This window comes from Dicentrarchus labrax, unplaced genomic scaffold, assembly GCF_905237075.1.
Source record: "Dicentrarchus labrax unplaced genomic scaffold, dlabrax2021, whole genome shotgun sequence".
NCBI classification, from domain to species: domain Eukaryota; kingdom Metazoa; phylum Chordata; class Actinopteri; family Moronidae; genus Dicentrarchus; species Dicentrarchus labrax.
In genome coordinates, this window is record NW_026136709.1 from 17,493,326 (window position 1) to 17,514,729 (window position 21,404).

At 40.9% G+C, this 21,404-nt stretch overlaps 3 protein-coding genes across 13 annotated transcripts in view; all 3 read left to right on the top strand.

Moving 5' to 3' along the window:
• nrbp2b (nuclear receptor binding protein 2b) overlaps positions 1–9,817 on the top strand; it is a 35,407-nt gene extending 25,590 nt beyond the window's left edge. The window contains exons 2-18 of one of the 4 annotated variants that reach the window (XM_051411418.1): positions 1,679–1,801; positions 2,907–3,008; positions 3,112–3,201; positions 3,597–3,637; positions 3,730–3,824; positions 3,985–4,008; positions 4,118–4,204; positions 4,727–4,782; positions 4,868–4,963; positions 5,232–5,364; positions 5,701–5,803; positions 5,906–5,956; positions 6,042–6,177; positions 6,408–6,482; positions 6,626–6,689; positions 7,207–7,262; positions 7,384–9,817. In XM_051411418.1, coding sequence (XP_051267378.1) covers positions 1,679–1,801; positions 2,907–3,008; positions 3,112–3,201; positions 3,597–3,637; positions 3,730–3,824; positions 3,985–4,008; positions 4,118–4,204; positions 4,727–4,782; positions 4,868–4,963; positions 5,232–5,364; positions 5,701–5,803; positions 5,906–5,956; positions 6,042–6,177; positions 6,408–6,482; positions 6,626–6,689; positions 7,207–7,262; positions 7,384–7,470 — 1,419 coding nt within the window. In that variant the 3' untranslated portion in view covers positions 7,471–9,817. The remainder of the gene's footprint in view (positions 1–1,678; positions 1,802–2,906; positions 3,009–3,111; positions 3,202–3,596; positions 3,638–3,729; positions 3,825–3,984; positions 4,009–4,117; positions 4,205–4,726; positions 4,783–4,867; positions 4,964–5,231; positions 5,365–5,700; positions 5,804–5,905; positions 5,957–6,041; positions 6,178–6,407; positions 6,483–6,625; positions 6,690–7,206; positions 7,263–7,383) is intronic. The other 3 variants (XM_051411419.1, XM_051411420.1, XM_051411421.1) reach the window with 3 other exon arrangements.
• Positions 9,818–10,754: 937 nt separating this feature from the next.
• Positions 10,755–19,348, top strand: LOC127369720 (poly(U)-binding-splicing factor PUF60). Of its 8 annotated transcripts, XM_051411354.1 has the most exons (12): positions 10,760–10,848; positions 11,368–11,468; positions 11,727–11,822; positions 12,350–12,439; positions 12,964–13,014; positions 14,120–14,281; positions 14,399–14,491; positions 15,797–16,010; positions 16,093–16,325; positions 16,950–17,082; positions 18,180–18,427; positions 18,520–19,348. In XM_051411354.1, the coding sequence occupies exons 3-12, from the start codon at positions 11,745–11,747 to the stop codon at positions 18,817–18,819; spliced, it is 1,602 nt and encodes a 533-aa protein (XP_051267314.1). In that variant the 5' UTR covers positions 10,760–10,848; positions 11,368–11,468; positions 11,727–11,744; the 3' UTR covers positions 18,820–19,348. The 8 variants fall into 8 exon arrangements, with proteins under 8 accessions (XP_051267312.1, XP_051267313.1, XP_051267317.1 ...); XM_051411352.1 differs by lacking the exon at positions 11,368–11,468 and having other exon boundaries at positions 10,755–10,848; XM_051411353.1 differs by lacking the exon at positions 11,368–11,468 and having other exon boundaries at positions 10,755–10,848; positions 16,950–17,064.
• Positions 19,349–20,094: 746 nt separating this feature from the next.
• scrib (scribble planar cell polarity protein) overlaps positions 20,095–21,404 on the top strand; it is a 64,228-nt gene continuing 62,918 nt past the window's right edge. The window contains 1 exon segment of the mRNA XM_051411350.1: positions 20,095–21,155. Within this exon segment, the coding sequence (XP_051267310.1) occupies positions 20,997–21,155 (159 nt within the window). The 5' untranslated portion in view covers positions 20,095–20,996.

The window sequence follows — 21,404 nt, forward strand, 5'->3', positions numbered from 1 at the left end:
GAAACAAAGCTTTTAGCAGAATATGTGCAATTCAAAGAAAAAGAGAGAGCACGAGAGAGAGGGTGGGAAAGACTAAAATCTAAACTAAGCAAAAAAAGATCCACTGATTTATAGTTTTCAGTTCGGGGTCATCAAGATCAGTGATTTTATGTTCTCTCTATAACCACAGAGCTAATACTTTAGAGGTCAGGGTCCTGGAGTTGAATTACTAACAGCTCAATCTTGTTATATCGTGGTGTTTTCAAACTGCCTTCCTCTGGAAATTACGCCAAACTCTTCATTCATTTCACAAGATGCAGGATTAGATCAGAATTCGGAGTCTTGCATCATAGTTAACACGTATTAACGATGGACTTTTAACCCCCGAATCCAGTGTCTCTACTTACTGCACCACAACTTCTGCTTCATAAAAATATCAAGAGGTTTCATGGGGTCAACACAGCTGAGGCAGCAATATCCTGTGATGAGCAGTCTTTAGCTCTTTGCCACTGTTGCATAAACGCTGATGGAACCCCGGAGCTGTCTTCCTCTTCCCGATTATAGACCCAGCCACTGCCTCTTCACTCCACTCTGCTTACTTCTTTTCTCTGTGGTTCTTTAGTGCCACCTCCTCCATCTTGTTGTCCCGTGTCTCATCTCTCTAAATCCCTCATCCACAATGCCCTCACTTCTCCCTCTCTCCCTTGTGTTAATCCATCTCTTCCCTCTTTACAGAAGCTGCTGCTCATCCTATGGCCCCTCTTTACTCTTCACCATCATGTTTTAAAGCTGGCTGGCAGCATTCAGCATAACCTCAGTACAGGGAATTATCTTCCATTACTGCTTCCTCATGCAGTAATGGATGGAAAACTGAATTTAATGGAGTTTTATATAGAAATGATGCCTTATAGACAGTAGATTTAACTTTATTAATGGAGCTGCTATTGTCAGATCACTGTGAATGGATTATGTGGAGCTTTTAGCAGATATTAAAGTCGCAGCAGGGGTGACGTCTGATCATTTCAGTCATGCTTTAGCGAGGGCTCTTTTAATGCTTTCCTGCCTTGTTTTTACATATATAATCAACTCAGTCTTCAGGGGGACACCAGCTTGTTTATATGTACCTGAGCTATGATTGCAGTGCTGGCAAGACGTCTTGGTACCTCAATTATACTGTCATAAGATTTTGTATTCCTGTATTTGAGCTGCAGAATGTGCACTTAACCATGTTTTGCTTAAAGCTGTTTTTTATATAAGTATCAACATTGGATCAAATGACTACAGCTGTATAAAAGGGGTCAGTCGTAGTCATGACGGATAATTATGACCCACCTCAGTTCCCTTCAGAGTGTTTTAGCATCTTTCAGCTCATTGTTTTGGTTTTATTGCCCACAGGTTTACTGTTGAGGTCCACTCTCACCACTGTTACCAAACAGCGAAGTGAGTGACTAACTGGTGAACATAGTAAAGCAGCTAGCGTCTAAAGAGACAGATATTTCTCACAGGAGTTGGTGGAATGGAAGTGAATACTGGACGTACCTTCATCAGATATACTCTATATGAACTCCAAATTAATGCTTATGTAACTCTTAAAAGATTCAGTTAATGCAGGTTTAATGTTGTAGCATAACATTAGGACAGCAATAAACAGCAACAACAATAAGTGAGTCCTATATGTGTTTCTGTCTGCCCCCTGCAGGTGAGCCAAGGAAATGTCCCAGGTGTGGAAAGTGCCTCTCTGGCCATGGACACAGAGGAGGGAGTGGAGGTGGTGTGGAACGAGGTGCTCTTTTCTGACAAGAAGGTCTTCAAAGCACAGGAGGTATTGTGGCTCTTATTCCCTACAGACAACACAGGCAGTGTTTGCTGTTATTTGACTAAATTGTGGTTTTACGGTGACTCAAATTTGCTATTTTGGGCTGCAGCTAATGAGTTTTTAAAGCTCAGTGATGTGTGTTGATGAGCAGCACAGTACTTGTAGAGGAACAGGGTCCTCCAGTGACATAATATGGGTTATATATTATTAAAATAATATCCTTATCTATTTAAATGCAATCAAAAACCTTTTTCCAATTTCCGAAATACCCTGTAGCCCCTAGCCAGACTTGAAATAGCCCATTAATTTCTCCATTACCACTATTAACACACAAAATTGCATTAAAGACACTACACAGGTGTCAACATATTTCATATAAACAGAAGCCAAAAGATAACATAATCATAAAATAACACTTTTCAAGTACTCACAACTCAATTGCATTGTTTCCAATATGACACCCAAGGAAGAGAAAAGAGTAATTCATCCAATCAGCATAGTCATCAAGTTCACATAGTTCAGATCCGCTAGTCAAGGAGGTTATGTGAAGTTTGGAAACAGAAGTAAGAGGACATTAAATACTGCAATCTCTACAACTGGCCTGAAAAGTAGATTGTGGACACTTTAGATCACGGTTGCCTACTACACCACTAGTTTACATTTCTCATACTCATTGTTCATAGTCTCTTTGTTTGAGGGTTTGCCTGCTGTGGTTTCTGTGTGGCCTTTCTTTCAAGTTCATTGAGTATTTCAACCCGGTTCACTGTAACAAAAGATCAAAATAATCAATTTCTGTTTGTTTAGAAAATGTCATCTTTTTCCAACAGAAATCTCAGCAGGATCTTGAGTTGGAGTTTTAAGAGTCTAAGCTAAAGTGGCTTATGTTGTTCGACTAAATCCCAAAGGAAATCAGCCGGGGAGACGAAATCAACTTAGGAGACTGAGGAAACCAGCAATACTGACTAAATTAAATTATCTAAATTGATGCCGATTAATTTAACAACCACTTACAGTAATCAACAAATACTTTTAGCTTTTATTGGTCCAAGGGATTGAAGAACCTTATTTGGACCATGATGTGAACCACCTCTGCTGTATGTTTTGTTTTTAGGAGAAGATCAAGGAGATGTTTGAGAACCTGATGCAGGTCGAACACCCCAACATTGTCAAGTTCCACAAGTACTGGCTGGACATGAAGGAGAGTCAGGCACGGGTGAGATTTTTTATATCCTTTCTGGTCTAGTTTTTCTCCTTTTCTTCTCATTTTTTCACGACCGTGAATTAATAGTTGTCCCTCCTCCGCCTGCGACCCACAGGTTATATTCATCACAGAATACATGTCATCGGGCAGCCTCAAGCAGTTTCTTAAGAAAACTAAGAAAAACCACAAAACCATGAATGTGAAGGTCAGTGTTGGTCACATACTGTATTGGTGTGTTTATTCAGTCTGTCTTATGGTGGTTGCACAGGGTAGTGCAGTTCAATCACTATTCAGATCCATATTTCCCACAGGATTATAGATTATGTAACAGGACACCCTGGTGGCTCAGGCTCAGTCTGCTCAGACATATATCTCATCCTCTCTCTTTTTTTTCCTCTTCGGTCTTCTGCCTCTGCTGCTTTTCCTTCAATAATGCAAAGTCATAAATTACAAATTAAGTGTTGTAACCACACTGGTTGGTGGAGAGAGAAATATTGTATTGTTGTGTCTTACAGCTCAGTATAAATTTCCATATGCCCTCATATGGAGCGAATTTGTGTTTTTAGAGGATTCATGTTGCTCTGTTACACTATATTTTAGGCCTGGAAGAGATGGTGCACCCAGATTCTCTCTGCCCTCAGGTACTGACTGATTTCTTCCCCAGGATTTTAACATGAGAGTTTAATTCATCAAAGCCAACACATTAACTAGAAGTTTTATTGTCTGCTGCCAGTTATCTGCACTCTTGTGACCCACCGATAATCCATGGCAACCTGACGTGCGACACCATCTTCATTCAGCACAATGGCCTCATCAAGATCGGCTCAGGTCTGCTCCCAGCAGGGCTTTTTATGTTACTACAACCAGCATTGGCCACACATATTGTGGATTGTGGAGACTGTGGATTTCTGGGTTCACTAAAATGAATCTCTGCAGTTTTACTAAAGCAGAATAAATATCTCAATTATGCTTAATTTTCTTTCCACAGTGTGGCATCGGCTATTTGTTAATGGTAAGAAATAGATAATTTTGTAGTAGATAATGTTTTCATTGGTGTCATATCTGTCCATCAGATTTTTTCCAACTAATCTATCTGTGTTATCTGTGTCTTTTCTAACCAGTGTTTCCAGACGCCAGTGTCCATGGGAAAGGGAGGCAACATCGCGATGAGCAGAGGAATCTTCACTTCTTTGCTCCAGAATATGGTGGTACGTGAGGTGGAGTGGAGTTTGTGCGCAGCTCTCTGCGGCTTGATTTCTATCAAATCCCTCTTCATTCATTCTTAACTGAATGATTCACCCCAAAGTGAAAATTCGGTCATTAGCTCCTTCGCCTATTGTAACTTTAAGCTGCACAGATGTGTGTAAAATCGACAAACAGACATGTTATTTTATATTCATGTTATCCTTTTCCCACACCATCAATGTTGACAGGATATTTCCATGCCTCTGTGACCTAACTGTAAATGGTAAATGTCAGATTACTGGAGCCAGAGTGAGACTGACTGGCCACAAAACATTTGAATTACGCCACACAAATGATTTTGGAGACATTTAATGGGATGTTGTGCTGCTTTCAGAGCTATAAAAAGATAAGATGGTTAATTGTGTTTGTAATATGCTTCAATCCGAACTACACAAGCCAACTAAGATTAAATAACTATACTTTCATTTTTGGGTAATCTTTTCCCTAAAGTTATCTGTGTGTCTCTCCTCCTTTTCTGTTTCTAGCTGGCGAAGATGATTATGCCATAGACATTTTCTCCTTTGGCATCTGTGCTCTAGAGGTGAGAAAAACTGATTTCTAAGATTCCCCTCTGTGTGTGTTCGTGTCTATGTGTGATTATTTTAACAGATTATTTGTACCCATAGATGGCAGTACTGGAGATCCAGGCCAATGGAGATACCGCTGTGTCCAAGGAAGCCATCGTCAATGCAGGTCAATCTCTGGAAGACCCTCTCATGAGAGTGAGTCTCAGAAATACTTCATGTCCTAAATATACAACAGTGCAACCAAGGAAACATGGAGATGAAGACAAACTTTACTCTATTGACACTCGCCTACACATACCACCTTACCTCTGCGGGTTTATATCATACTACATGAGATTTTGTACAGTAACAAATGCCAGGAATCAAATCCAGAAGTCAGAGCGACGCTCACTAAACTGGGTCATACTGTACAGTCTTGTAGTTACGTGTTAAACTCACGTTGCTTTCTTGTTGCTTCCTACAGGAGTTCACCCAGTCCTGTTTGCGTCACGATGCCAAGCTCCGTCCTACGGCTCACGACCTTCTGTTCCACCGAGTCTTGTTTGAGGTCCACTCCCTCAAACTGCTCGCCGCCCACTGCCTCATCAACAACCAGTGTGAGTTTCTCACCTCCACATGCCAAGATTACCACACCGACATCTCCTCTTTCGATCCCCATCGCAGTATTTACTCATTCGTACATGCAGCAGATCAATTTTATCACTTCCATGTGTTTGCCCAGCGAGGTTTTAGAACTGAACCAAAATATGTTTCTGTTTCTTGCAAAATTCTTAATTCAAACTTAATAAAAACTAATAATACAACATATTTCATCCTGATGAGGAGCCAGAGTCATTTCTCATGGGTTATACAATATATTGAAAACAAAAAAAAAGAACATTTGCTGTATCAACTCTGTTTACTAACATCCAAACTTTGTCTTGCATCTACAGACTTGCTTCCAGAAAACTGTGTGGAGGAGAAAACCAAGTCTTTTGACCCCAACGCCGTCATGGCAGAGATTAAACATGAAGACAGACAGGGAGTTCAGCTCAAGTAAAGTCACACACAAGCACCTCATATTTTTGCTGAATGTCCTATAAGATGTCAAACACAACACTCACTGTCCTCGTCTCTTGGTTTCCCCATGTTCTCTAGATATTCCCATGTCTCCCCATTGGAACTTGACAAGTTTCTGGAGGATGTCAAGTGAGTGGAACTATACGACTCATTTTGTATCTGTGATTACTCTTTGGCTGCAGCATGAAGTTCAACATCCCTTTCCTCTCTCCAGGAATGGAATTTACCCCTTAATGAACTTCGCCTCGTCTCGGCCTCACCCTGTCCCCCGAGCCCTCTCCTTGTCTCAGGAGCAGGTTGAGACGGTCAAGACGCCAACTCCCGAACCCCAGGAGACAGAAACCAGGAAGGTTAGTGTTTCAGACGTTGGATACACAATCTGGCTGCATGTCTATGTTGTTTAGCAGGATTTAGCATAATTTAATGCCCCTACGTTTTTGTTATTGTTGTTGCTTTAATAGGACATGTGTGTGTTTGTGTACATGTTATTATTATCATTATTATCACTCAAAGCATATTAAAGATTGTTTGTTGTTTGCTTAATACTCTCTGCCTGTTATTTTGTCTCTTGGTGTTGTAGGTTGTTCAGATGCACTGTAATCTGGAGTCAAATGATGAAGGGACCAAAACTCATGTGAGTCACATAGTATTACAGGTACTTTGTCCATTTTAGTATGAACTCTTCTGTTGGGCTTGTAGTAACAGTGGAATACAACATTTATTTTCAGTCAGTTCAGAGTTATTGTGGTTAAACATGAATCCAGCTTGATTTCAATTGGACTTTTAATCTCTCCCTAGCTCTCATTGTTTCTGAAGATGGATGACAAACTTCATAGGCAGCTTAGCTGTGACATCCTTCCAAGTAAGTATTGATAAAGCCTGTATTGTTCTGTATTTTCCTTACTGTCTACAAATTCCATAAAAAGACCAAAAGCAGACACTAATAGTAGTTTTTAGCAAACATTGCTCAAACAGGAGTAAATAGTGTGTTTGTTGTGACTATTTTTAGCGGCTAATTGTTGTTGTGCATGTGGTTATTTACGGCAGCAGGACGGTGTGTGTTCAATTGACTCAAAATTAAACCACAGTGCCCACTTTTATGGGAAACAAGGCACATGTCACCCAATGCAAAGCTGTGCTTTATTGGTGTGTTTTTAATAGTTTCTGGACAAAAATAGAGTTCTATGGCAAAGAGGAATAAGCTACAGTATATCAGGTTTGGACACACTTGTTAGCTGGATGAATTTATTGTTGGCTTTGGTCTTTTTATGGCATTTGTTGACAATAAGAAAAATAGAAAAAAATCACCTAATTTATGCTTTAAAAAATCACACTTTTGTGTTTTTTGTAACTGAAATATTTCATGTGAAAACTTTCAGCTGACACCTCCAAAGACCTTGCCAGTGAACTTGTTCACTACGCCTTCATAAATGAGGTAAAAAAATTGTCTTTATTTGTGTTCTTGATCAACAACAATGCTTAAATGTCCTTAATATGATTTTTAGAAGTACTGGGATTTCATATCTAGTCTTACAAATGTCATGTGTGTTGTGTAGGAGGACAGTGAGAAGGTAGCAGGGTTTCTGGAGGACGCCATCAGCCGACACCGGGTCAGAGCACTCGCTTCCGGGAGCACACAGTGAGGACGGGTCACGACAGCGGCTGGCCCAGACAGAGGGGCCCCGGGTGTTGACCACATGGATCAAGAAAGGGAGAGGGCAGCAGGCAGGATCACATAGCCTGGTACTGAGAGAGCAATGGGAGCTGACCCAGCTGGGGATAAAACAGGGACAAATACAGAAGAAAGCTGGGCCTTGACAGTCAGTAAATCACCCTGGAGAGAAGCAGGAAATGCCAGCGCTGAGAATGGAACTGAAGGCACCTCTGGTTGGAGGGCCAGAGGCATCACGGCTGTGTTCAGCAATCCCACAAAGCAGTGGAAGATTGACAAACTCCCTGCCTAAAAGGGCTATCATGCCTTAAGATATCTTGACAGCTTAGGTTTTTCCATAATGCCACTATTCAGAACGGCTATGTTTTACTTACAAATGCAGCAGCTATGTTTTCAGAAGGACGTTTTATTGCTCAAAAAGTCTCGTTTTCACTCCAGTGTCCACTTTGATTGGTGATTATTCACTTTGAATTGTAAAAAAAATAATTTAGTAAAACTCTCTCCCTTGCAAGCCAGAACCTTCAGTTTATTACCGTTTTAGGAATTTAATATTCCGTCCAACATGCACTGTTAATACTCATTCAGTTGACTTATTTATTTCTGTTTAACTGTGAACAATAGAAGCTTTGCACAAGTCTGTTTATTTTTTTCTTTCTTTTTTTTGGCTTTACTTTTTATGACCTGCAAAGTTAAACACGCCTCACTGCACTCTTGGGTTAAAGGCTACTTCTCCCCAGAGTTAATCACGCCATGCCTAAATGTAGTGACGAGCAACGAGATGATGCCTCCCTTTTAGCCTGTAGTGCTCTTAAGGGTTTTCCCTGTAAAGTGTTCTGATATCCAAAGACTTGGAAAGTGCCTGATATGGCAATGCACAAAATCTGACAAAATTTCCCAAGGAAACAGCATTGTACCCAATTTAGCAATTTGGATTTATTTAGGCTGCTTTTTACAGTTTTAAAATCAGATTAAATGATTCGGACTAGTTTGCCATCTCTTGTCGTGAGTCCACAGAGTCAGCCTGTGTGAATGTGAAGATGAACTTAACAGTAATGGCAGCTCCATTAAGAGCTGCAGCCACTTTATATTGGACATATGGTTCAGGCGGTAATGCTCTTTGCTGCAGTCAATATTAGTTTGAAAAGAGACGCAGCTTGTGTACAAAAATTGGAATATATAACTGGAAGTGTGTGAAGTAAAATCATAGTCCTATATAAATGGGAGGAAGGATGTTAGTGACTTAAGACTTGTTAATAAAAATTGCCATATTGTTGATGAATATTATTGCTGTGCTTATTTTTTGCGGTACTTCCCAAACCATGTGACGAGAACACTTTTTTTTGTAAATGTGTAGTGTTGTAAAGGAAAAATCTGCCCAAAACTTTGAAGAATGTATGGTTTTAGTTGTCAAAAATAGTGCTAACCTATGGAGGTTTCCATGAGCTGCAGGCGATTAAAGAAATCTCTGATAGAAGAGTGGAATACTTTGCTTTTAACACATTCATTTCCCAGTATCACATCCACTCTGGGTTTTATTTCAGACAATATCAGTGTGAACTTTGGAGCTGATTGCAGCCCACACAAACACAAAAATAGAAGACATGCCTTCAGCTCTGCCAGGTTTTCTTGCCCATTCTTGGCACACTAAAAGGCTGCCATTTGGGTGGATTTTTCCTTAACAAAACTGGACAGCAAGAAAACAAAAAAAAAAAACAATAGTGAATTGTCTGATCGGTCTTCAGCAGTATACTCTTGTTTGTCGGACTAACTTAGCTCTGCTTCATTTGTTTCCCGGGGTCTGTAAGGTCGCGGTTTCATAACAGTTACACTGCTGTACAGTCATTGCTTACAGTACTTACTTACTCTACTCTGTGTCAAGCCTTCTTATCAGTGTCTCTGACGACAAGGAGCCCAGACGTTCACCTACCAGAGGCTGTGGTGTACATGTTTGTTTGTGGTTATTAAAAGGGTTTACTTTCTTAGACAGAATTTCATTGCAAAGCAGTGCCACTATTGCTCTCATTTGATCTAATAAGCTGCATGTCTTAATAGCCTGCACCCATTCAAGACTTTGCATTTTGCCTTTGTCAGTCACAGTTCAGTTCCAGATGGGGACCTGACCAAGAAAATGAATGTTTTAGACTGCGCAAACATGAAAACACAACATCCATATCAGTCTTACTTTATGTCAAATTACTTTTCTTCCCGTGAATCTGTTGAATGAAACTTGCCTTTGGATGTGTTCTACTTTAAACCTTTGTTAAATATTGTAGCTAATGCAATTAAATACATGACAATAAACAATATGTGACATGTTGGTTATGTCTGAAATTATTACAACTTATTTATTTATGTTATTACTACTCTGAGACATGTTCCAGTTTGTATTTAGAAATGAATTCAGTTAGCAAGAGAGTATTATAATTTTTTTATTTAGTAGGCATCTTCAATTTCTTGGTGATACAACTCTTACTAATGTCCTTCAGGTAATAATGTAAAAGCTATATTCACTATTGCCAAATTAAACCGGTTTAATGAAGGGAACAGTGGATTTTGAGGTTTTCTTTTTTTAAGTTAGTGCACATGCTAAATAAATTAGAGTAGGTATTAGAAAAGAGTATCCATCTACAAGTAACAGGGACTTATTAGGAGAAAAACAAAATGTAGTTTTGGACCATTTGAGTCAAAGGTTATCAGCCTGAAGCCAATTTAAAATGACAACTTCTAATTAAAGTCACAGGCTACTAACAGGAACAGGAAACACAAAAAGTGTTTTATTTTATTTATTTACTTTTAAATTAATTGATTCAGTCTGTTACAAGCAATAAAGTAGTTTAGCTGCAATCTTGGTCGAGAAATTCTCTTATTAAATTGATAGACTGACCAAAATATTGATTAAAGGGTGTTAGTGCTCTTATGGTAAGGAACATCACTAGCAGCCAATTTCTACAATTACAACAACATTTATTGATTATTGTCCCAGCTTTTGGGTCACTTCCTCCTCCTCTGCAGGTCATAATCTACAGTACCCTAGGAACACAGTATTTGATCAATAAATCCCTAATCTGAAATCAATAATCAGGTCACGGAATCTGATGGCTCATAACATCATTTATAACACTTTAAATCGTTATAAAATTAATGGATGAGACGTGCATTTAACATATTTGAACGTTTTAGAAACGCTTCGTTCAAAAACGCCCTAATCCTCCCTGTACTATCACGAGATTTCAACCATCGCGATACCTTCCATTGAATACGTGGAAAGGACGGGGGGGAAATCTCGCGAGAGTTGTGGTGTGCGGGCCTCTCCAAGAAGGTGTGCTTCATGGCGGTTACGGAGACTGCGGTAAATATATCCCTTCATACTGAGACACGTTGTTTTACGGTGCAGCGCTCGTTGCGTAAGTAATGCGGCGTGTTTGGTAGAATGTAGCTGCACTGAAATATCGTAGTGAATCGACGATATATCTCTCTGGAGGGGTTTTTTATTTTAAAATAAACAAACAGTTTACTTCCCGCGCTGTGAGTAATGAATGCCTAACGTTGAGCTAACGTCGGCTAGCAGCTAAATAGAAACCAGGCCTAGATTATTCTGTAGTGCTTTCTTTTTCTTTTTTTTTTTGGGAGGGTAATATTTACGATCATTTAGGATGTAATAAAGATAGGCTTTAGTCAATATTAATATCAAGTTATTGCTGTGTTACTTATATTATGTTCCGTTGTAGCGTTATTATTAGCCTTTATGTGCAACGCGCTAACGTTAGCTGCCTGAGACGGACTGGCTGTGTGTAACGTTACACTACAATGTAATGCCTGTTTCTCTTATTGTTAACGTTAGTCTGAAGGCATTTTTTATTTCCCCTAGAATTTGTTGAATTGTTAAAGCTCCCCCCCCCATCAGTCCTCTTCCCCTTGGGGGCTTTCCTGCCTCAGTCTGGTGGACCCAGCGATTAGCGGGTTGCGTAGGTAAGGAGCTCGTCCGGTCCCACCTGGTTTAAATCCGGGTGTATATATAAGTCCTGTACATGCTGGTATATTTAATTTATAAACCTGTGCTGTATGAGGTGATGTGACTTCTGATTGCAATGCAGGAAATTACTTCTTACTGGGGAGATGTAGTTAATGGGTGTACATACAGGCAGGTGTTTATGCTCCAGGCTCTTTGATTATCAGTTTATTGTTTTTTTTTTTTATGTTTTATAAATAGCTGTTTTTGAATTGCAGGGAGGTGAAGCTCTGACGATGGAGAATGGACAGGGCACAGGCTCCAAGCTTGGCCTTCCGCCTCTCACCCCAGAGCAGCAGGAGGCACTTCAGAGGGTAGGAAAACCCCTGATATACAGTATCTGCCTAAATGTACCCTCTTTGTCAATGTAGTTACAGGTGTAAGTTGTATAGTTAAAGTAAATATGTACATGTGGTTGTGACCTGTGGTAACTTGGTTTCCTTAAATGTCATCTATACAAGAAACCTGGCTCCCATAAATGGGGTAGGTGATTGAAGAAACCTAATTTCTTCTGGAGAAAAGACAGTTTTTGTTGGGCCTGTGTATGTGTAACAAGGTGTTTAATTATATTTGTACTTGTATGCATGTGCATGACAAAGAATGCAGGCATAATAAGTTCTGTAATATTGACTTGCTGTATTTATACGTGGGTTACTACAGTCCATGTAAACACAGGGCCCAATTTCCTGCATAATCTGATTCCTCTGGTTAACCTTGTTTCCTTTGTGTATGTAACTGTACTGATACAGTACCTTTTCAAAATGCAGTCTAAGTAGTAATATTACAACAAGTGTCCATTTATATGAGTAATTTAGAGGTAATGACTTTACTTATTTGCCAGGCTAAGAAGTATGCCATGGAACAAAGCATTAAGAGTGTGTTGGTGAAGCAGACCATCGCCCATCAGCAGCAACAGCTCACCAACCTGCAGGTGAGATGTGTAAAAAGTTTTGGTGCTCTGCCAAACAAAAAGTTTGTAATGTGTGTTTCGCCTGTGAGTCTTGATTCTAGACAGAATATTTTAGCCTTTTTCATGCATTAGTAACTCAGACATCTCTTGACTCAGGTGTCTGTTTTTGGTAAAGCTCTCTTGGAAGTCTTACTCCCGTCTCCACCATGCTGTGAAAAAGACCACATGTGTAGACCATGTGTGCCCTTGCTTTTGCCTCTGCTCTTTTTCAGATGGAGAAGATCGTCATGAAAGAATTGGTTATCATGTTGAATGCTTTGCATTTTTAAAGGGGACTTGTTAATGTTTATTGCTGTGTGGTAATTTGTAATTTAGATAGGGGAGACAACTCCCCAAACTGTATGTTGTTTAGAGGGAGTGTCTGAATATAGTGTTAGCCTAACCGCTTTTGTCTATCTAGCAAAGCAATGACAATTTTGAAAAAGCAAAGCTAAGGGATATCTAACCTACTTTTCAGCACTTTTTTCATCTTTACTGTCTTTCAGATGGCAGCAGTGACAATGGGCTTTGGAGATCCTCTCTCACCTTTACAATCGGTCAATAGATTATTAAATTTTTTTTCTGTGCGCATTTCCCAATGGAAAAGGACTGTTACCCTTCTTTTACTGGTTGCTTTGGCAACAATCCCTGCCTTTCTATCTAACTAAAGAATGCATATTTTGTAACAATACATGGCTTTCTACTGCTAGTGTACCTGCGACCATGTCCGTAATCCTTTTGTGAGATGAATGTTAATCGTTGAAGCACTAATTTGCTTTCTTGAGTCGCAATGGAATAATTTGCCTTAGTATTTTTAACAAGAAGGTAGTCGAAGCTCTTTGACTGTTAATAGGCTTTTTAAGGGGTTTATAAATGTGAGTAAAATCACTTTTCTTTGAAAAATATGCATTTACACAATTTTAAAAACAGAAAGTTCTTGGCATGGGACGAAAGAGGGATAGCAATCCCTTTAATGGACCAAAATGAGAGAACTGCTGGAACAGGGATCTTTTGGCCATCTCAAAGTCAAGTTTTTGTTTGTCAATGAACAAATCAACTTTCCATTATGTCATGAATTAGGCACATGTTGTATTTTGTTGTTAGGATAATTAAATTAGCAGAAACAGACTAACTTAAAGGCATCCGTGAAACACAGCAACTTTTGGTGGTTAATCCATCCCTCCCCTTTAGACTTGAGAAGAAAGTTTGAAATGCTTTCATCAAGACTTTGTATGGATTTCGTTTGAACTCCACGATTACTTTTGTTACCTTACTTGCATCCCCGGACTACAGGTCAGTTACTGAAGCCAAATATTTGTGAGGGCTGTGCATGTCAATCACTTCAGTGTGTTTTCCTCCATATGTCTGTTCAGTAGTAACAGAATAGAGGCCATATTGTAAATACAAGAGGTGACATCAGTATCTTATAACTGTTATACATGTTAGCATTATTTCACAAAGTTCTGTCCATTAATTACAGTATCCCATTATTACCCTATTTATCTGTCCACACCCCTTACTTGGAATTGGCCTCTTAACTATTTTTGGGGAAAGCAAGCACAGTAGAAATTACACATTTATTATTACTGTGTGTGTGTGTGTCTGTTTGTCTTCCTTTCTTTTACTCTCTAATGCTTATCATGTGTTTTCCCCGGTTGGCAGGTGGCAGCTCAGCGGCAACGTGCTCTAGCCATCATGTGCCGGGTGTATGTGGGCTCCATATACTATGAGCTTGGTGAGGACACCATCAGACAGGCCTTTGCCCCCTTTGGTCCAATCAAGAGCATTGACATGTCTTGGGATTCAGTTACAATGAAACACAAGGTCAGTATCATTTAACAAGGGTTGGGTTCAAATTTTGCTGTTCCAGCTTGGTTTAAATTATTAAAAGTCCTCAATGTTTGTTTATGTTCTGTTCTTCCATTTTGTGTGACTGTGCAGGGGTTTGCCTTTGTGGAGTATGATGTGCCAGAGGCTGCTCAGCTGGCTCTGGAGCAGATGAACTCAGTCATGTTGGGGGGGCGAAACATTAAGGTAGGTTGTCTTGAGATGGGTATCTCAAGGTCTTAGGAACACATGGATTAAAGGAAACAACATATCTCCTTTTCTCTATATTTTCTGTGTGGTTTGATTAAACGGATTCGGATTTGGATTCCTTCCTTCCTGGCATTTGGAATAATGAGTAAATTTGTTAACTGCTTTTGTGATACTTAAGTGAATTGTGAAATTGCTCATATGCGACTAATCTCTCTCTCTCTTTGCTTGTCTGTGTCTGTTAATTTCCAGGTGCGTGAGTTGTGTATGATTGGTTGTGTGTTTAGTGTTCTGTCTGCCTGTGTTGTGTGTTATGCTTCCATGATGTCATCAAAGCTATTTTAGTGACCAGTTCCAGTAGGATGCCCAACGGCGCGTGGCGTCGCTCTGTGTCCATGATGTGCTGATGATGGGCTGCGCCTGGTTGGTGTTGCTTGGCCGCCCCATCTGTAGTACAGATTCCAGTCCCATTTAGATGCTCGTCTTACTTAGGGTACCTTTGCAAAAGAGAGGAGGTTGTCAGTGCGTAGCCGTAGTATGAGACATTTAATGCGTTCCCCTTTCGGTGTTGCCACCAGCTCAGCTAGTCACACTGCATGAATCTGGTGTTTTGAAGTAAAGCTGAACTTCCTTGTTTGGTGGTATTGCAGTTATTTCCAAATCGGCATTGTATTTGCATTGTAGATTAAGTCATATTTGGTACTACATCAATGGAAAGTATTGCTTTTTACTCATGTAACAAGAATGGCAATTTGTCTTTTTTTATATATTATATATTTATGTTTTCATATCTATATAACTCATGAAGAATCTATTTGTTAGTGCAGTGATTAGATTAGATTAAGAGACGCTGTTTGTTTCACAGTCACAGTTTTGAATTTATGGTAATTTAAAACGGGAGAAATCTAAAAAGTGTAAGTGAACTCCAAAGGATTTAGGCATTGTCCACAGCTTAGTGTTCTCGTCATGTCTTGAAAAGATGGAATTTGAGCTGAGTATTTTGTACTTGGTGGTCAGTATAAGAATGACAGAATGGCATTGGCAAATTTTCAGTGCTTTTTCAAATCTCAAAACCACTTTTATCAAAATTTAAACAAATGTGTAGTAATGGACATGCACCTTGAGCATAGCTAGAGAGTACTTGACAGGATAGCATCGTGATTGTAGGAGGAGAGTGGCTTTGACTGAACTCGGTGGCTGCCGAAAGTCAGCACTGCAGGGATTTAGAGTTTTTCGGGAGTGCGTTCTCGGTTGGTACTACAAAACCCTTACTCAGTAGACCTGCTGGTATGATCTGTGCTATAGGTTGGGCGGCCAAGTAACATCGGTCAGGCGCAACCCATCATTGACCAGCTGGCAGAGGAGGCGCGCGCCTTTAACCGGATCTACGTGGCGTCCGTCCACCCTGACCTGTCAGACGATGACATCAAGAGTGTGTTTGAAGCCTTCGGAAGGATCAAGTCTTGCACGTTAGCCAGAGACCCCACAACAGGGCGACACAGAGGCTTTGGCTTCATTGGTGAGCTGGAGGGCCCTCATTCGCTCGTGCTCTTTGTGTTTCCATCGCTCTGCTATTAACTGCTTATTGTATTCGCTTACAGAGTATGAAAAGCCTCAGTCAGCCCTGGACGCTGTGTCTTCTATGAACCTCTTTGACCTGGGGGGTCAGTACCTACGGGTGGGCAAAGCAGTGACTCCACCCATGCCCCTACTGACCCCCACGACCCCTGGTGGTCTGCCGCCTGCTGCAGCTGTGGCTGCAGCGGCAGCCACCGCTAAGATAACGGCCCAGGCAAGTATGAATCCCTTCCAAAGGGATTTAATGGCCTTCCAGGTAAATATAACCGAGATCTAGCTAGAATTGACACCAAAAGCACAGATAATATGGGCATATAATTTTTATTGAGGTGACTGGGAGAAGGCCAGTTTTGTAGGGATCACCTAAAAACAGTAGTTGCCCTGACACAGTGTCAATTTAACAGCCCTGAAATATTCTGGGCATAATCTTTATTTAATCCAGTTTAATGTGTTCAAAACACAAAAAAGAATCTAAATGTTTAATTTCCTTTCGTATAGTTTTATTGTAACGTAAGTAATAAAAGCTCCTCCCATTCACTGATTGGGTGTGTAAGCTAAGAGTCTTCTCTTAGTTGGCACAAACACAATGACAGCTATTTTTTCAATGTGAACAGTCACAATGATTAATAACCTGAGAGCTGTGTTCATTGTAGAATGTGCAATTGAAAAGTTTCTTAATATCACTGCTGTATATTTCTGACTTACTAAGAATAGTTGATCATTTTGTTAGTAAATGTGTACTGAAATGACGTTTGTGACCTTGATTCTCACTTGAGGTTGAGCTCACTCTGTGCCATGCTGTGTGATCGTTGACTGTGCTGCCTTGTGCTGTGTTCTGTGTGTTTCCCTTACCTAATGTCTTCGGCCCCCCTCTCTTAAGGAGGCTGTAGCCGGCGCATCAGTCCTGGGGGCGTTAGCTGCGCCCCAACTTCTCAGTCAGCAAATGGGAATACCTCAGGCTGTTATGGCTGCCCAGGCACCAGGGGTCATCACAGGTGTGTACCAAGACATGAGTGAGTGCTCATTTTTTATTACAGCAGGAGTAAAATAAATCTTAATTGTGCTTTATTGTGTTGTTTTAAGCAGCTTTACAGATATCAAATACCTTTTCTACTGATTGTTGTGTTTTCCTGTGAATACGACTTCTATGAATACATTTTTTAGGTTAATTGTGAGGGACCTCGTAACAAACATATAAAAAAAACTGTTTTCCTCTCCAATTATCCTTTATTATACCCTTTTAAGAGTTCACCAGATATGCCAGTATATTTAGGTTCTTAATTTGCTCCATTTGAGTCAAAAGCTGAGTGAGTCACAATCATCCCAATGTTTCAAACCCCTGTAATGTTTTGGCCCAAGAACTGTAAATCTTATATACCTGTTTGTCCACCAAATGTTACCAAAGTGTCATGGAAATCTAGACTGACAATCAGGACTGGGTGTAAACATAACCTCCTTTGTGGGAGTATTAAGCTATGAAATTCAGGTCCGTGAGTAAATGGGAGACATTTTGAAGAAGGTGTTGTTAAACTGTTTGTCTCTGAAAGTGTTTTTCTGTGGTACAAATTGTTAAATGAGGATCCACATTTGTATGGATCACAAATACAGTGTCTTACTGATTGGTACAGCCGCCCAAATTACCTTTTTTTTGGTGATCAAATTGTTTTATTTTATAAGTTCAGGTAGTATTGCGTCAGAACATCCACAGAGCTACACCCAAAGTTGCAACTTCATCATACCTGGTCTGTGTGTGGGAAACTGTTCATATTGCCATCATATACCTTTCCACTACCCTTCCTTATCCCCATGGCGACCCAGTCACACAAAATCAAATCATATATCGCCACCCGGATGACTTGATGGCTGTTAAGATTGTATGCACTGTGTGTAAATCATGAGATGAAATCTTGGTGGTTAAATGGTAACTCTGAACTTGGTGTCACGTTGCAGCCCTTTGTCAGGCATTTGAACAGGATCAATATTCAATTTGACTTGACCTGTAATGAGTATGGTTTGTTATCAGCTAAAACTGCTCTGTAGGTTATTACTTGAGTGTGTCTGTTTGCAATGTCTGAGGGCCACTGACTGCATGTCTGCCTTTCCCTAAAAGGTGTGACTCCAGTTCGTCCTCCCATACCAGTGCTTCCCCAGGTTGGTCTTGTGAACCCTGTGCTCGCATCACCGCCAGTCCTGTCTAATCAGGCCGGTGGCTCCAACCAACAAGAGAGGAAAGAAGAGAAAGAGGAGATGCTGCAGGATGGTACAGGGCAGGAGATGTTGAGTGACCAAGAGCACATGAGCATCTCAGGCAGCAGTGCCAGACATATGGTGATGCAGAAACTGCTTAGAAAATCGGAGGTGAGATTTGGAAAATCGGGGCGATTGTGTTGAAGAAAGCTTTTTATTTACAAGATTTACTTATTAAATTCTCACTTTGCTCTCCTCTCCAGTCCACGGTGATGGTGCTTCGAAATATGGTTGGACCAGAGGACATTGACGACGACCTGGAGGGTGAGGTGACAGAAGAGTGCGGGAAGTTCGGTTCGGTCAACAGAGTCATCATCTACCAGGAAAAGCAAGGAGAAGAGGAGGATGCAGATATCATTGTCAAAATCTTTGTAGAGTTTTCCATGGCCTCAGAGATGAACAAAGCCATCCAGGCCCTCAATGACCGCTGGTTCGGAGGTCGCAAAGTAGTTGCAGAGGTGTACGACCAAGACCGTTTCAACAGCAGTGATCTCTCTGCATAAAGTGTCTGAAATGGTTCACCAGCACCAAACCCCCAACCCCCCCCATACCTGTCGCCCAAATTATTTCAGCCACAGTCACTGCAGCAAATGCGGGCCTCTGAAACTTGTAATTATGTTTTTATTTTCTTTTTTTTTTTTTAAATCACTGTTGATATTAATGTTAAACGCCCCATTGGGGGAGTCATTAAAGATATTTACGTGTCAGATTTTGCTTTGTGACCTGTGAAGACTCCTTTTTTGGTGCAAGTTTCAAATTTTTGTAATCCGACCTTGTAAAACGTTTAGATTTTCTTGCTTTAGCTCCTTTTTTCTTTCATGAATTTGCCGGGGACATTGTAAACACTCGTTTTTTTCTTTTTTTTCTTTCTACAATAAAATTATTATTGTTTGTCCACAAAAAAGTGTGATGCAATTTTTTTTTTATGAGTTGGTTGTGAATGAATAATCCTTTAATTTTGATGTATCTGTAAATACTTGTGTTCTGGTTGAAGAACAGCCTTTGATTCATAAGTAAAAACATGCAACAGAAGCACTTGTTGATGTCCAATATTGTATTAGTTAATCCCAAATGCTACAGCTTTAGTAACAGTTTATCAAACACCTGACAGTGTAATAACCTTTCAGACTTTGAACGGTGTCTATTTTTTAGGCATATTGTTTTTAACTTTTGCTTCTCACAGTGGGTTTGTACTTTGTGTCAGATGCATCACTAATTAACATGCACCATTGCCAAGTATTTTTATATCCGTAGCACCATAATTAAAGTTTGGTGTCATCTGCTTACAACCAAACAGTAAGTTAAGGGACCTTCTATGTGGACGCCTGAAATTTGAATATATATTGAGTAACACCTTGATGAGAAACATGATTGCTTAACATGTCATTAAACAGTAAAGCAGTTATCGAAGTAATCAAAATCGGATGACCTAGATGCAGATTCACTTTTAGCACTGAAGGTGGACCTGGAAAACCTTTTTTAAGACTATTAACACGTGCTGACTTACATGCAAAAGTCCTGTTATTTTGGAGGATGCAGCCAAAAAAAAGTAACCATCAAAATCCCCAAATCAGCACTGAAACTGTTAATCATCTATCACTACATAATTTAATAATTTCCCAAGGCATGATAAGAAAAGTTTAACTCCCTAGTATGAGATTTATAAAAAAAAGGCCCTAGTAGTACCGGTGTCCGCCGCTAGGTGGAGCTACACAGTAACGTTGCACCGTGGAGGCGCCACTGGCCTCCGCTCCAGCCCAGCCCCCCACACGCCAAACCCGGCCTGCCTCCACTCAACAAGGGGAGGGATGTTGCCGAAGCTCCTGCTCTCGCTGCTGGCATTTCTCTCTCTGTTTTTAAAAACAAAACAAAAAACCCACGTCGCATTGAAACAACCGTTTCTTTTCGTTGCTACCGGTGTTTCCGTAACCTTGGTTACGACACTGTCAGCCAACGGACAGCTCGGCACAAAGGCGTTCAGCCAGCTAACTCGCTAACGGTTACTAGCCTGCTAACAACACAGCCGGCGAGGACGAGCACCTCCTCCCTCCTCCTCCTCCTCCTTTTTCTTTTTTTGTTTTTTTGCGCAGCCACAGTTAATCTCTGCTGACTCGCTCTGTGGGGTTTCACGCTAGCTGGTGTCGTGGTTGTAATTTATATGTAACTTATAAGTGAAGTCGCCGCTCATGACTGGGACGTTGGAGCTCGGCTGGGTCGTCGGCGGTGTGTTTCTGAGCTAGCCGCGGCGGAGCTTCGGTCTCATACGGGAGGGGGGGATGGCGGCGGAAACGAGCTAACGCTACTCCCGTCTCTGTGAAGAAGTGAGTGCAAGAAGTGAGGAAACAGCCAAGTGGGAGTTCTCAGTTTTGTTTATGTTAATTTGTAATTCCGGGGTGGATGAGTCGAGGACGAGGCTGATAATCCCGAGTGGGGGAAAACGAAAAAACAGGAAACTGGGAATATCGCTAACAAATCGAAGGGGATTATTTTTGTGTGTGTGTCTCTTAAGTGGATTTCGGCCTCCTGCTCGGGGATCGTCGTGGGAGCACGGTAAAGTGATTTGACATTGAGTGAGCCCACTCCCACCTTTTTAAAATATCCTCTCTCCCGCCGGACCTTCACTCTCCGATGCGGAGATTTCAGTAGCACCGGCAACCAGATCCCCCCACGGCGGCCGGACATGCTGAAGTGTATCCCCCTGTGGCGCTGCAACCGCCACGTCGAGTCGGTGGACAAGCGGCATTGCAACCTGCAGACGGTCCCCGATGAGGTATTCCGCTACAGTCGGAGCCTGGAAGAGCTTCTCCTCGATGCCAACCAACTCAAAGAGCTACCAAAGGTATGCAGGGGTCCACACAACACTCAGAAATGTGTATTATTCCCCTGATCTGAAGTGGCTGTATGTGGGTGCAATGTGGATGGTATGCCAGATTCACAGCACTACACACTGGCACTGTTGCATATAGTTGGTGTTTTATTAACTTATTTGAAAAGCTACGGGTTGCTGCCAGGTGACATAAGCAGTAAAATAGCTTGCATGATATCACCTGTGCAGGTACTTTCCTATTCAGGGAAGGTACCTCCTTGG

Coding starts and splice junctions, on each gene's coding strand:
- LOC127369720 (XM_051411352.1), top strand. CDS start 10,828: ATGGCGGTTACGGAGACTGCG. Junction 13,015..14,119: donor CTCTCTCACCTTTACAATCG/GTCAATAGATTA, acceptor CCCGGTTGGCAG/GTGGCAGCTCAGCGGCAACG. Junction 14,282..14,398: donor CAGTTACAATGAAACACAAG/GTCAGTATCATT, acceptor GTGACTGTGCAG/GGGTTTGCCTTTGTGGAGTA.